The sequence below is a fragment of the Xenopus laevis genome, chromosome 2L (genome assembly GCF_017654675.1).
Source record: "Xenopus laevis strain J_2021 chromosome 2L, Xenopus_laevis_v10.1, whole genome shotgun sequence".
NCBI lineage: Eukaryota > Metazoa > Chordata > Amphibia > Anura > Pipidae > Xenopus > Xenopus laevis.
In genome coordinates this window covers 166,670,852-166,684,325 of record NC_054373.1, presented here as the reverse complement: position 1 = coordinate 166,684,325, position 13,474 = coordinate 166,670,852, and the positions used below count along the sequence as shown (strand labels likewise).

Genomic DNA, 13,474 nt, shown 5'->3' with positions numbered 1-13,474 from the left:
GAGGGTACTTTATTTATTATAATACACAAGTTTCACCAAGCTCCGATTATAACCGATGACTAGGGATGTAGCGAACTGTTCGCCGGCAAACTTCGACCCTTCGCGTCCGCCGAATGTTCGCGAAAGTCGCGCGACGTTCGCATTTTGAGTTCGCGTTCGATTCGAATACAAATCGTTCGACCATTCGAATTCCTTCGACCGCTAAAAATCGAACGATTTCTATTCGTTCGAACGATTGTAAGCATTCGATCGAATGAAAAGCATTCGATCGAATGCTTCGATCGTTCGATTCGAATGAAAATCGTTCGATCGAACGATTAAAATCCTTCGATCGTTCGAATCGAACGATTTTAGCGGGTGTTCGAAGTTCGCGAACTGTTCGCGAACGTTCGCATTTTTTGCCGGTGTTCGCGAACGGCGTTCGCGAACACCAAATCGGCAGTTCGCTACATCCCTACCGATGACATCATTAAACACCGCATTGTGCATATAATGCGAATATCTTGTAAATTATATCCTTATAAACGATGAGTACTGATGTCATCAGTTATAATCGAAGAGTAGTAGTCATTTCTCTCACATGACTCACTGAAACTTGTAAATTATAATAAATAAAGTACCCCCTGTTGCAAAATATGAGGATATTAGAAGTTACCTCGGCGTTCCATGACCTGTATAAAAACACTCTGCCTTTGGTCTTGTGCGTTTATATGGTCATGAAACTCCTCAGTAACTTATAATATCCTTATATTTTACAAGAGGGGGTACTTTATTCACCAGATCCCTTGGCATCACTGCATCCTCTCGTGATATGGGTTCTTTCTGGAGCAATATTCTGTGCATTTAATGCTCTTGCTCTTTCTCAAGAATATCCTCTAGGGTTCCTTACTGGTCTTATATGCCCATTTTATTTAACCCTTTCTCATCATTCATTTTAATATGCACGTGTAGAGCTGAATCATTAGATATACAAGTAGAAACAATAGAATTCTACCCATATCAGATGATTCAGCACTAACAATGGCGAAGGCACCGGATCAAAATTCTACAATTTTACAGCCGATCAAGAAACCAACCAATATCCAAATCTTCTGCCGATATCAGTCGGCTCGTCTCCCACCATACACGCACTGAATATTGTACAAGAATTGGTTTCATACGATAAAATTGGAGCTTGTATGGCCACCTTAAGCCACTTTTGTAAAATATCCCATCCTTACTGAAGTGGTTGACTACTGATGAAGAACTCCTGTTTTTTTTCTCTTAAAGTCTTCACTCAATTCAATTTATAAAAGTAGTAGGAAGAAAAAGTGAAAGACATGAAAAGAAGAGGCGAGAGGGAAAAATTACAAAGATTACAAATAGATTATCTGTCGCTGGAAGTCAATGGAGACTGAAAACCAAAGAAAGAAAACCAAATATAACTCTAAAAAATGACAAGTCTGATATATTAGGTCATTGACTGTCCCCAAAAAATATGGAAATGTGTGCTCTGCCAGAGCCATGTGACCACCACAAGTACCTTCTGAAGTAAGACGCTCCCCTTATCTCATGGGTGAACCAACCCACTTAAAGCTTTCACTGCCGACGCGAAGGCTCATTTATGAAGTGCAAAGCTCTAAAATGGATTGAATGTGCATTGATATTATCCTTAATACTGTATCCTTTACTTAGTTCTCTTCTTGATGCTTGTTTAGCGTCAAACTCCTTAGTATTGTTTATCCACCTAAAAATCTAGCGTAATCGTCTATAGGACAGATTCAATTGGGTAAAAAAATTATCCATGCTGCTTCTTAATTGCCTGAACATACCAGCACTGAGAATGCCCTGTTGTATATTTTTGTATTCCATTTAGGTCATTGGGAAGCTGTAGGGGCTTTTGGAGTTTACTAGTCTGTCTTGTTTGAATATGCAACATGGGCATTTTATGACTAATTAAAATATGCATGTTTTTAATGGTACAATAAATTGCTCATATTAATGAGTCTGCATTCTTATTCAGGACGATTCCCTGCTTTTACATTCATCACAGAATATCACTGTAAATGCTCGCAACTCAGATGGTCATATAATGGGCAGACTCACAGTGGGTAAGTCATAATGTTCCCCTTATTTACTATTGATACTGGGTGTTTTCTCAATCAATAACACAACTACAAGGGTTGGGTGATGTCTGTATGCATCTATCCAAAATAGCTTTATCCCAGTGGGAAGTTACATCAGTTATATTCAAGATTTACATGAATTTAGATCCATATATATAGAAAAGGTTTTATCATATGGACATTTTTCAGCTTGTGAGGTTTTCTTGTAACATTTCAGTTTCTTGCAATGGTAACTTATTCAGTTAGCCAATAAAAGTTTTCACCAAACTTTCAATTTTTTGAAATTCCTGAAGCAGTGATAGCAACTAGTACCAGAGACTGATGAATTAAAAGGCAAGTTGAGGTCACTATCCTTGGCAAGCATTTGAATCCAAAGCAATAATCCAACCCTTTAAGGATTAAACCAAGTAAAAGTGGAAAATGCAAAGATATTTGTTACTTGCTGGAATAAAACCAAAATATCATTGATTTGGAATCCTTTCTCTCTCCTCCAAGGCTGTGGCAGTGTTTGTGGATATATATGTTGGAGCCCGCCCATAAGGATTCAGGGCTTATTGTCAGAGGCTCCCTGATATAATGGAAGGGAGTTAAGAGGGGATCCCTAGATAAGTGCAGGATCTAGTAAGTGGTCAGCTATTTCCTGTTATAGGTCTCCCTAGGAGAGATAGTTAGGCTCAGGACTATTTATCTGAGCAGTTTGAGCTCCACTGAGGAGTGTTAGAGGGACTTGGTTGCCAGCTGCATTGTTGGAGAAGAGTTCCAAGAGAAAAGGGAGAGAATCTTAAGTGGATTGATTTGCTTCCCTTGATTGTTCTATATAGGGGTGAATGCTGTTCTCAAAGAGCAGTATCGTGAGTATATGCTAAATTAATACTTATCCCCTTATGTATTTCTGTGATCTCCCTTGTGGATTGTTCTCAATACACACGTTCTGCTGAAGTTACAAGATCCACTTGGTGTCCAATTCCTATGTAATGCTGAATATTCGTAATTCAACAGCACCTTGCCTCCTCATAAGTTTATGGTCATTTGGGAGCCCTAGCCCTTAGCAGATCAGGCTTATTTTATAATGTTCTGTTCACTAATGGTGGGATCAAAGTCACTGGTGAAACATAGCCACAACCCAGTGGACAGGGGTGTTTTTATACCTCTTGCTGCCCCCGATGCTTACCTCCAGGGGCTCCATCATGGGTCGAGGGGGGTAGTGGATCGCTAGAGGAGCTGTCCAAACCATAAATTTGTAGAGCAGGCACTCAAAAGAAGGCAATCTTCCACCAGGCATTAAATTACCGGTAGGTAAAAATATTTATTATGTCAAATAAGTATAGACTTATGTGTGTCATGTTACAAACACTTAGTCATAGGCTCTTTGAGAATTGTGGCAAACACCAGTGCACCCCTCTAGCATACTTTGATGAATAACATGCAGTTACATAAGGAACCTCTGAAATAAATGTGAGCCTGGACCTGGTGTTAATTCCAGGCTTTCCTTAGTAGGTCAGTGTAGATAGCCACAACTGTCTGTGCATGCCGCACCCATTAATATTAATGCCCTGTTGTGCCAAGGTGTGAGCCATGACATGCAGTGTGAAGCAAAGTTTGCTAAATATAAATATAAAAAAATGTCCTTTTCTAAACCATACAAATTAAGTTTCTATTCTTTAAGTGGAAGCTAAACTTTCCATTGCTGACTCTTCATCTCCTAATAAATGAAGGAACCCACCTTAACGTCAGTTTAATGAGTGTTTGAAGCCACATTTGCAGCAGAGTTATTCCTAGAGTTCTATCATTTCCCTGTTAAATATCAAAAGCACTGGGAAAATGTGAAAGTGCATTCTTGCTGACATCAAAGTCTTTTTAAAGCAGTTTTTACCTTGTGTGACATTCCTTTTGGATACTGTTTCTATAAAGGTAATATTTTGCATAAATGCTCTAAGAAGGCATAATTTATTTGTGACATTCATAAAAATATTTAAAGCATTTCCCCCAGAATCATAATTAGCGCTGGTCTGACTAGTCTAATGCTTCCCTTGCATTGAATCACTGTTAGATAAATTGCAGGAATAATGTATGAGCACTTAAAGGACACTTATCATCAAAAAAAACATTTACACCACCAGAGGTGGAAGTTAATAGAGCCCCACCCCTTGTGCGTGCGAGTGCACAAACACCAGATGGGGACACCCAGTGCAGACAGCCATGTTGTGGCACTAAGCAAAGTGTCACGGGTCTCGATCATTATGCGCATGCTTGTGACTGAACATGGCTGCCGCCACCGGGAGCATAGCACTTGCAGGGGGCATTTTGTTATTCTAAACTATTTTTTCCCCAACTGGAGTTCAGGCTTTATTAGCCTGCACCTCTGGTGGGGGAAAATGTATTTTTGACGATGCTCTTTAAAGGAGAAGTGCCTAGTTGTTAGGCATTCCTTAGTGATTCCAGTAGCTTATTTGTATATTATATTATATTATACCAACCATACATACATAAATATCTATATATATAGATATACTGTATACCAATATCTATACTAATTGTAGAGTTTAGTATCACAATAGCCTTGGATATTATGGTTGTTAAAGAAATCATCCAAGCCCCTCTTAAAGGCATTAACAGAATCGCATCACAACCTCACCCAGCAGGGCATTCCCCAACTTCACTGTCCTCATCGTGAAGAATCCCTTCATGCTTCATATGTTCCCCTTATTAAAAGAGTGGCTTCTGGTAATAATGGTACTCTAATGTACTTGTAAATGGTAAATCAGTGTTGGACTGGCCTGCCAGGTACTGGGACTTTTCCTGGGTGGGTCCTGACTTTGGTGGGCCTTTGCCCTTTCTGGAGCACAGATCATTAACAAATGTCAACCTTTTCCAGGTTCTGCTTGTGTTTCATTAATTCCCAGCAGATAGAAAAGAGTCAGTTTAGGAGTCTGTGATGGGGTCATGGAAATGACTGAGGCCAAATTTATTGTCATGGATAATCAGGAGGATCCAGGGAAGCTGTCAAGGGGACAAGGGGAGTTTCTCAGGAAGGACAACTCTGTGTATTAAATGTTTTTTTTATAGATTTCAGTGAACTGGCATCTATTGCCCAAAAAATAGTGCCTTTAAGGATATATTCATAATTTTTATTTAAACAATGAACTTTTTAAACATGCGGTTATGAGGGCCCTTAATATCAGGTTCTCTGGTGGGCCCTTGGTGTCCCAGACCGACACTGAGAGTAATCGTGTCCCCTCGCAAGAACCTTGAGAACAACCCTGACTTTGACAGTCAGCCCTTATAGTTTGAATCTTCCATCCCTTTTATCAGTTTAGTTGTATGGCTATGCACTCTCTCCAGCTCATTTATATCCTCCTTAAGGACTGGAGCCCAAAACTGTACTGCATACCCCAGGTGAGGCCTTACCAGGGAGCAAAATTATGTTTTCATCCCTATAGTTGTCCTTTTTTTTATGCAAGACAGAACTTTATTTGCTTTAGTAGCCACAGAGTGACACTGCTTGGAGTTATACGGTTTGTTATTCAAAAAAATCCCCAATTCTTTCTCAGTAGAGGATACCTCCCAACCACTTTACCACAATCGCCCTTCATTCTCCTAAGTGTCCCTATTTTAGAAAAACGCATGTACCGGTACATTACTGAAATAAGGTTTCATATTTTGTATGCACAAGCCCAAGCCGTGGGACATATGGAGGACTGGAAGATGGTGACTCATCACTCTGCAAACAGTATCACAAGCTGGTGTGTTTTTTTAAAAATGAGTGTTCCATCCCAGGGTAACAAGCTGTGTAACTCAGTAAGCAGTGTTACTCAGTAACTATTAAAGCAAATATAAAGTACTGTCTTGTATAACAAACCAGGCAAAGTTGTGCCCACCACTAATTTTTAAAACCATTAAGCGAGGTGCAATGAGGCACCATAAAATATCTAAAGACAAATACAAGAGTCCTCTGCACTCAACCCATTATCGATATATTTAGTACATTGAGACAAGGCCTCACCTTGAGTATGAGACCAGCGGTGCATAGTAAGAAGTGGCTAGAATCACTAGGGGATGCCTAACAATTTGGTTCCCCCCTCCGGTGATTTTACCTTTCCTTTCTGCTTTGAAGTATATATCACCCTTTTATCCAAACAAGCCTTGCGCTGCAATGTTATTGCTGCGGGGCAGATTTATCAAGGGTCGAATTTCGAATTTTAAAAACTTCGAAATCCGAATTCAAAAAGACCAACAAAAATAAAATCAAATTTTTTTTTCGCCAAATAGGTCCGTTTTCCATCGAATAGGTCTGTTTTTGATCACGTTCGAATCGTACGATACAAAGTTTTTTAAAAAAAAAACATTGATTTTTCAATTGACTCCAAATGGGTTCTAGGAGGTCCCCCATAGGCTAAAACAGCAATTCAGCAGGTTTTAGATGGCGAATGGTCGAATCGAAGTTTTAAAGAGACAGTACATGATAAATTTCGATATTCAAATTTTTTATTTCTTTTCAAATTCGAATCGAATTTGGACTATTCCCTGGTCACAAAAATTAGCTCAAAAGTCATATTTTTTTAATCCGAATTTTCACTTCGACCTTTGATAACTCTACCCCTTAATATTATTTTCTATCCTGGTTCTCTAATATTGTCTTCTAGTTTAAACCACTGAATGCTTGCTAGGGTTGCCACATACTAAGTGATGATTTAAAGGTGAACTAGGATTAATTATTGGAATAGATGAGATATGGAAGCCTAAAGAGACAAAGGAAGCCATTAAACAGCAGTTTTAATATATCTAACTTCATGAAGGTTGGATATATTGGCATCATACAAAATGCCCAACACTAATTAGGGGGCATAGCACAAGAAATAAAAGATGAACGTATTCTTTTAAAAATGTGTAGAAGATTTAGGTAACAGATCAGCAATGTGCAAGTATGGATATTTGCCTTTCACTAAACATACATTGTAAGTGTGTGTTTGTTCTTTAAAACAGCAGAGCAGTATATTAAGTGGCGTTAATGAAGCATAGAGAGAGTATTTTTAACACAATACCCTTAAGTCAGGTTTGCAGAGTTGACTTAATGATGAACATCATTATCTCATTAGGTTTTTTCCCTTTATGAATCCCAAATGAACATCATTTGGAATTCATCTTGAGAAGCAGCTCCTTCTTATTTATCGTGAGGGAACAAATGACTTTGTTTGAGATCTTCCACAAGCCAGAATAAAGACTTCTGTGCTGCTTAATTAATATGTGGCCGGGCCGTTAAAGTGGTGATTTAATATAAGGGTGATTAGAAGAGATACATCACGAAGTTATTAAGTGCTGGAGTTATGAAAAGTTCCTAACAAGCATTTAATGAAAGTGAAAAGGATGCAGATTTCATGTAACCAGAGGATGTGCCTTGAAATATTTTGCCTATTAATGTCAGAAAGAAGATGCAGTACATGTTGCCTGATAAGATTTGATGTTTGTCTGTGTATATGTTTTATAATCTCCTCTGCAAACTGTTTTATGCTTCTTTATTCTGTATTGCAACCTCTGCAGCCTTGCTCCCCAAAATTGCTCTGTGCCTGTCTTCCTAAGGCAGAGCCTCTGGGAAGGGACTTTGGTTGTGGGATAGCAGGTATAGTAGGGAGAGATGGTGTCTATAGTAACAGTGAGATAATAGTCTCTGGGAAGGGAGTGTGACTGTGGGATAGCAGGTATAGTAGGGAGAGATGGTGTCTATAGTAACAGTGGGATAATAGTCTCTGGGAAGGGAATGTAACTGTGGGATAGCAGGTATAGTAGGGAGAGATGGTGTCTATAGTAACAGTGGGATAATAGTCTCTGGGAAGGGAGTGTGACTGTGGGATAGCAGGTATAGTAGGGAGAGATGGTGTCTATAGTAACAGTGGGATAATAGTCTCTGGGAAGGGAGTGTGGTTGTGGGATAGCAAGTATAGTAGGGAGAGATGGCGCCTATAGTAACAGTGGGATAATAGTCTCTGGGAAGGGAGCATGACTTTGGGATAGCAGGTATAGTAGGGAGAGATGGTGCCTATAGTAACAGTGGATAATAGTATCTGGGAAGGGAGTGTGACTGTGGGATAGCAGGTATAGTAGGGAGAGATGGTGCCTATAGTAACAGTGGGATTATAGTCTCTGGGAAGGGACTGTGGCTATGGGAAATCAGCAGAGGTGGGCCAATCCGGCTGGGCGCCCTAGGCATCCCAGCCGGACAACTCGACCTCATCCATTACCTGTCGATTGTGCGCACGCTCAATGGCATTGCGCACACAAAGTGACGTCATGCATGGACGTCGTGCGCATACGTGCTTGGTAGGAGAGCGAGCAAGCTGGATGGCCGTCTAGGAGTAAGCAAAAGAGGTAGCTGCCCAGCGCCCCTCAATTGTTGCACCCTAGGCAGCTGCCTCTTCTGCCTACCCCTAGTTCTGGCCCTGGATAGCAGGTATAGTAGGGAGAGATGGTGCCTATAGTAACAGTGGGATAATAGTCTCTGGGAAGGGACTGTGACTGTGGGATAGAAAGTATAGTAGGGAGAGATGGTGCCTATAGTAACAGTGGGATAATAGTCTCTGGGAAGGGAGTATGACTGTGGGATAGCAGGTATAGTAGGGAGAGATGGTGCCATTAGTAACAGTGGGATAATAATCTCTGGGAAGGGAGTGTGATTGTGGGATAGCAGGTATAGTAGGAAGAGATGGTGCCTATAGTAACACTAGGATAATAGTCTCTGGGAAGGGAGTGTGACTGTGGGATAGCAGGTATAGTAGGGAGAGATGGTGCCTATAGTAACAGTGGGGATAATAGTCTCTGGGAAGGGAGTGTGACTGTGGGATATCAGGTATAGTAGGGAGAGATGGTGCCTATAGTAACAGTGGATAATAGTCTCTGGGAAGGGACTGTGGCTGTGGGATAGTAGGTATAGTAGGGAGAGATGGTACCTATAGTAACAGTGGATAATAGTCTCTGGGAAGGGAGTGTGACTGTGGGATAGCAGGTATAGTAGGGAGAGATGGTGCCTATAGTAACAGTGGGATAATAGTCTCTGGGAAGGGAGTGTGACTGTGGGATAGCAGGTAAAGTAGGGAGAGATGGTGCCTATATTAGTACCAGTGGGCATGCCTAACAATCCTAATAAAAGTTATGTTTTACTTTAATCCAATATGGATGTGCTCAATTATACATGTCCTTCTGTATCTGTCCTATTTACGTAAAAAAGATGCACTTCAAGCTTACCAATTGCAAGTTCATTTTCTATACTATATTCTGAAACATATTTATATTATACACATCCGATTGCACTCTGATGGAAGAGTGTGCAGTATGTTTACATGGACACAGAAGGAAATCGCACTGCACCTTAAGGAATTTGGAGTGAATATTTATATTTTAATAACAAAGCAAAACAGAAAACCTATGTGTATGAAATGTAAAATCTTTTATTCCAGTGCTTTTAAATAGATTTATAAATGACATAGCCCTCAGGTAACATTTCTGTATATAACCTGGTGACAGCAGCATTACAGAGAAAGGGAAGGATTAGCATTTCAGACAGGATTAATGTGGCAGAAATTGTAGGAAGCAGAGACTGCAAGGTGCACATGTGCTTCACTTTATTAAGACATTAATATTCATATGGAGTTTTGGTGTTAATAGTTATTTCAATGTTTCTGCATGTCCGAACAAGGTTATTATCTATTTCAAATAGATATTTGGCCGTAAATTCCAATACATTGGAACTGGGAATAGTTAAATGAGTCCAGGAATTCCAGGAAGAGGTGCCGCCTTGAAGGGTATTCGATTGTTTGCCAAAGCAAAAGCAGGGCTCCTGTCGGTTACAAGAAAGGAAACAGAGGCAGTGCCGAGTCCAGGAATATCCAAGCAGAAAAGAAGCCAATGAATTAAATCAATGGAAATAAAGTCATGCACAATTTCTCATTTTAGTTCCCAGAATTCCAGAAGAAATGAATGACCAAAGATTATGAAATCTTTTAGGGTAGAACTACACGGATGTTTTCGGCGCGATCTGACGCGCTGCGACAAAACGCCTGCAACAAAATCGCATGCAACAGAAATAAGGTAAGTGAATGCATTGTCAGATGAAGTTGCAGCGTTGATTGGACCAACTGTCGGATGCAGACCCTGCATGCTGTCGCATCGGATCAACGCGACAACGTCAACCGACAATGCATTCACTTACCTTATTTCTGTTGTGTGTGTTTTGTCGGAGTGCTTCGGATCGCGCCGAAAACGTCTGTGTTGTCCTACCCTTACACGTGTTCTGGGACATGCCTGAAACCGAATTAATATCCACTGACTGTTGCTTCTCTTTCTAGGCCCTAACGCAATAGAGACCCACGGACAGCAGTTTCAGATCAACTCGGCCAACGGCAAGATGCTGTTTTCTGTTGATGAACACGAGGTGTTGGTAGGAACAGATAAACTAAGAGTAACAGGTTTGTTCCTTGCTTAAAACAGATATTTTTCTATATACCCTACCTGATTTAGGTAGGAATGGATTGAATTAAGGACCCCAATGTTCGTACTTGCATTGTAACACCCTGCCTCTTTTGGACCAAATACTTCCCCCCCCTTCCTCGGTGGTCCAACCCTAATAGAAGTTCATCCTGTCCTCCCATGATGGCGGTCTTTCCACTCTGCCATAGTCAGCAACACAACTCTGCCAGCAACTAGACAAAAGCTGCAAAGCTCTGAAATGTGATACACTGATAAAAGGAGTTTTCCAATCAATATCTCACATTCTATTCCTGCTGTTGCACACTGTCCTTGTCAATGGCAACCCAGCAGTGCCAGATAATCCCCAGCCTTCCTTCATTGCCTTCAACCCCCTTTTCCCTAACGCCAATCCTGCGTAACTTCACATTTATATATATATATATTTTATTAATGTTATCCATCTTCGATCACATATGGTCTCTTAATTCTTCATTCCTTTGATAATTACATATAAATTCCAAATCAGCTGGATTTTCCTCTGATGCATAGCAGCTCAATGGGAGCGAAATGTAATTAGCATCTGAGATTTCTTCCGTCTGCTGATCTGATCTGCATTTAAAATTTAATTATTAGGCTATTACCATAATTATCATATATATCTGCTACACAAAGAGTGTTTCCTGTGATTGCAGCCACTCCAGTGTAGCGTTATTAGTGGCCGAGCTAAATTTCCTGTAGTCGAAGGCTCGCCATTTGTAAATGGCTTTTAATATTGACAGATTAAGCACTTTTAGAGACATTAAATATGCATTACAATAAATGGCATGCACATAAATACATGGAAATAATGGCAAGCTTCTAGAGGACAAATATAGCTATAAAAATAAGCAAATGTAAACTATGCTGAGTACAAGGCATTGCATAGCCCATTGTTCATATTCTATAAGAAGTAAGTGTTCTTATTCTGTAGAAGTCTAATATATACATTTTGTTTGTATGCGTTAAATAACTCTGGGAAATCAATACAGGGTTCCGTTATCTGGAAACTCGTTATCCAGAAAGCTCAGAGTTACGGCAAGTGTACCTCTGCTGTAGTAATAAAACAGCACTTTGTACTTGATCCCAACTAAGATATAATTAATCCTTATTGGAAGCAAAACCAGCCTATTGGGTTTATTTAATGTTTAAATGGTTTATTTAGTCAATTTAGTAAATTATCAAGTTCCAAATTACAGAAAAAACCCTTATCCACAAAAGAGAAAACCCCAGGTCCCAAGCATTCAGGATAATGAATCCAATACCTGTATACGTTTTTTTGTTAAAGTCTTCCAGAAAATGTAATTCATTGATTTCTTCTTCATTGTTGCAGGACCGCAAGGGGCTTTATTTGAACACTCGGTGGAAACGCCGCTGATCAGAGCGGATTCTTCTAAGCAATTGAGGTAATGACTATAGACCCACTTTCAGCATTGCCCTACCTTTTGCTTAATGAGTTTATTACAGATGGAGCAGACAGGGCATTGTTAAAGGGGACCTGTCACCGAATAAAAATTATTCAAAATCCTATTTTATCACATTAGTCAAGCAAAATTAACTTTAATTACACAATATAAATTATTTGAATCTTGTTTCCTTCAGTCTGGTAATTAATAATGATAGCAAGCAGGCAGGAGCCATTTTGTGGACACTGTTATTAAGACAAGCCTTGTGTCATCTCAGAATCATGTTTGTGCACCAGAATGGAGGACCTGATGTCCATCCCCATGTCCTGGCTACACAATTAAACAGTGAAGAGAACCGGGGAAAGTGGGGAGTGAAGTAACATCAAGGAAGTGCTGATTGGAAAGTGAAAGTAATCGTTAGCCCCGCCTCTATGCCTAAGGCATAGAGGAGGGTTGGACAATATTTGATTGACAGCTGAGATTTTTAACTGAGCTTACAACAGCTATGAATGCTTTAATAAAAAATAGAAATTGGATTTCATGTTTAATCTGAAAAGGTTTTTGTGTCTGGGTGACAAGTCCACTTTAAAGGAAAACTATACCCTCAGAATAAATACTTAACCAACAGATTGGCTCATGTGACCTAACATGTATGTGTCTCCTTGGTTTGTTTGTTTGCACCGTAAATAGTATGATCCCAGGGGGCGGCCCTTAAAATGCCAATTTTCTATTTAGGATTACCCAATGGCACATACTACTAAAAACGTATATCTTTGTTAAAATGGTTTATTAAGATGAAGCAGGATTTTACACGTGAGCTGTTTTCTGCAGTATATTTGTATAGACACCTACATTATTCCGGGGTATCATTTTACTTTAAAGGGGCAGTATACCCCCCCCCCTTATCAACATGAGTACAATGAACAGGGCTTGTACTGTACAAACCTTTTGCCTATGGTTTTAGTTACAGAAAATCTATGTTTGTTGGTGTTTCTTGAGCTAAACAGGGCAAACGGGGAAATAGTTTGGTCTCCCTGTTTAATTCCCAGAGCACAGATAAGCAGGAGTCCATTATACAGCGGGATTATCTGTGCATAGGGAATACAATTTTCTACCTAAAGGAGTGGTTCAACTTTAAGTTAACTGTTGTGGAATGGCTAATTCTAAACAATATTTCAATAGACCTGCATTTTCTCTTTTATATAGTTTTTGAATAGCCTTCTTCTTCTGACTCTTTTCAGCTTTCAAATGGGGTCACTGACCCCATATAAAAAAAACAATGCTCTGTAAGTCTACAATTGTTTTATTATTGCTACTTTTTATTACTCAGTTTTTTATTTAGACTGCTCCTATTCATATTCCAGTCTCCTATTGAAATGAATGCATGGTTGCTGGGGAAATTTGGACCCTAGCATCCAGATTGCTGAAGTGGAAAAGTGGAGAGCTGCTGAATTAAAGGCGTAATAACTC

General features: G+C 39.8%; 1 protein-coding gene across 4 annotated transcripts in view; it reads left to right on the top strand.

Moving 5' to 3' along the window:
• The window catches only part of sgcg.L (sarcoglycan gamma L homeolog), a 119,783-nt gene that overhangs the window by 92,762 nt on the left and 13,547 nt on the right, over positions 1 to 13,474 (top strand). For all 4 annotated transcript variants that reach the window (XM_041582667.1, XM_041582666.1, XM_041582668.1 and 1 more), the window contains exons 4-6: positions 2,003 to 2,090; positions 10,442 to 10,561; positions 11,932 to 12,004. In XM_041582667.1, coding sequence (XP_041438601.1) covers positions 2,003 to 2,090; positions 10,442 to 10,561; positions 11,932 to 12,004 — 281 coding nt within the window. The remainder of the gene's footprint in view (positions 1 to 2,002; positions 2,091 to 10,441; positions 10,562 to 11,931; positions 12,005 to 13,474) is intronic.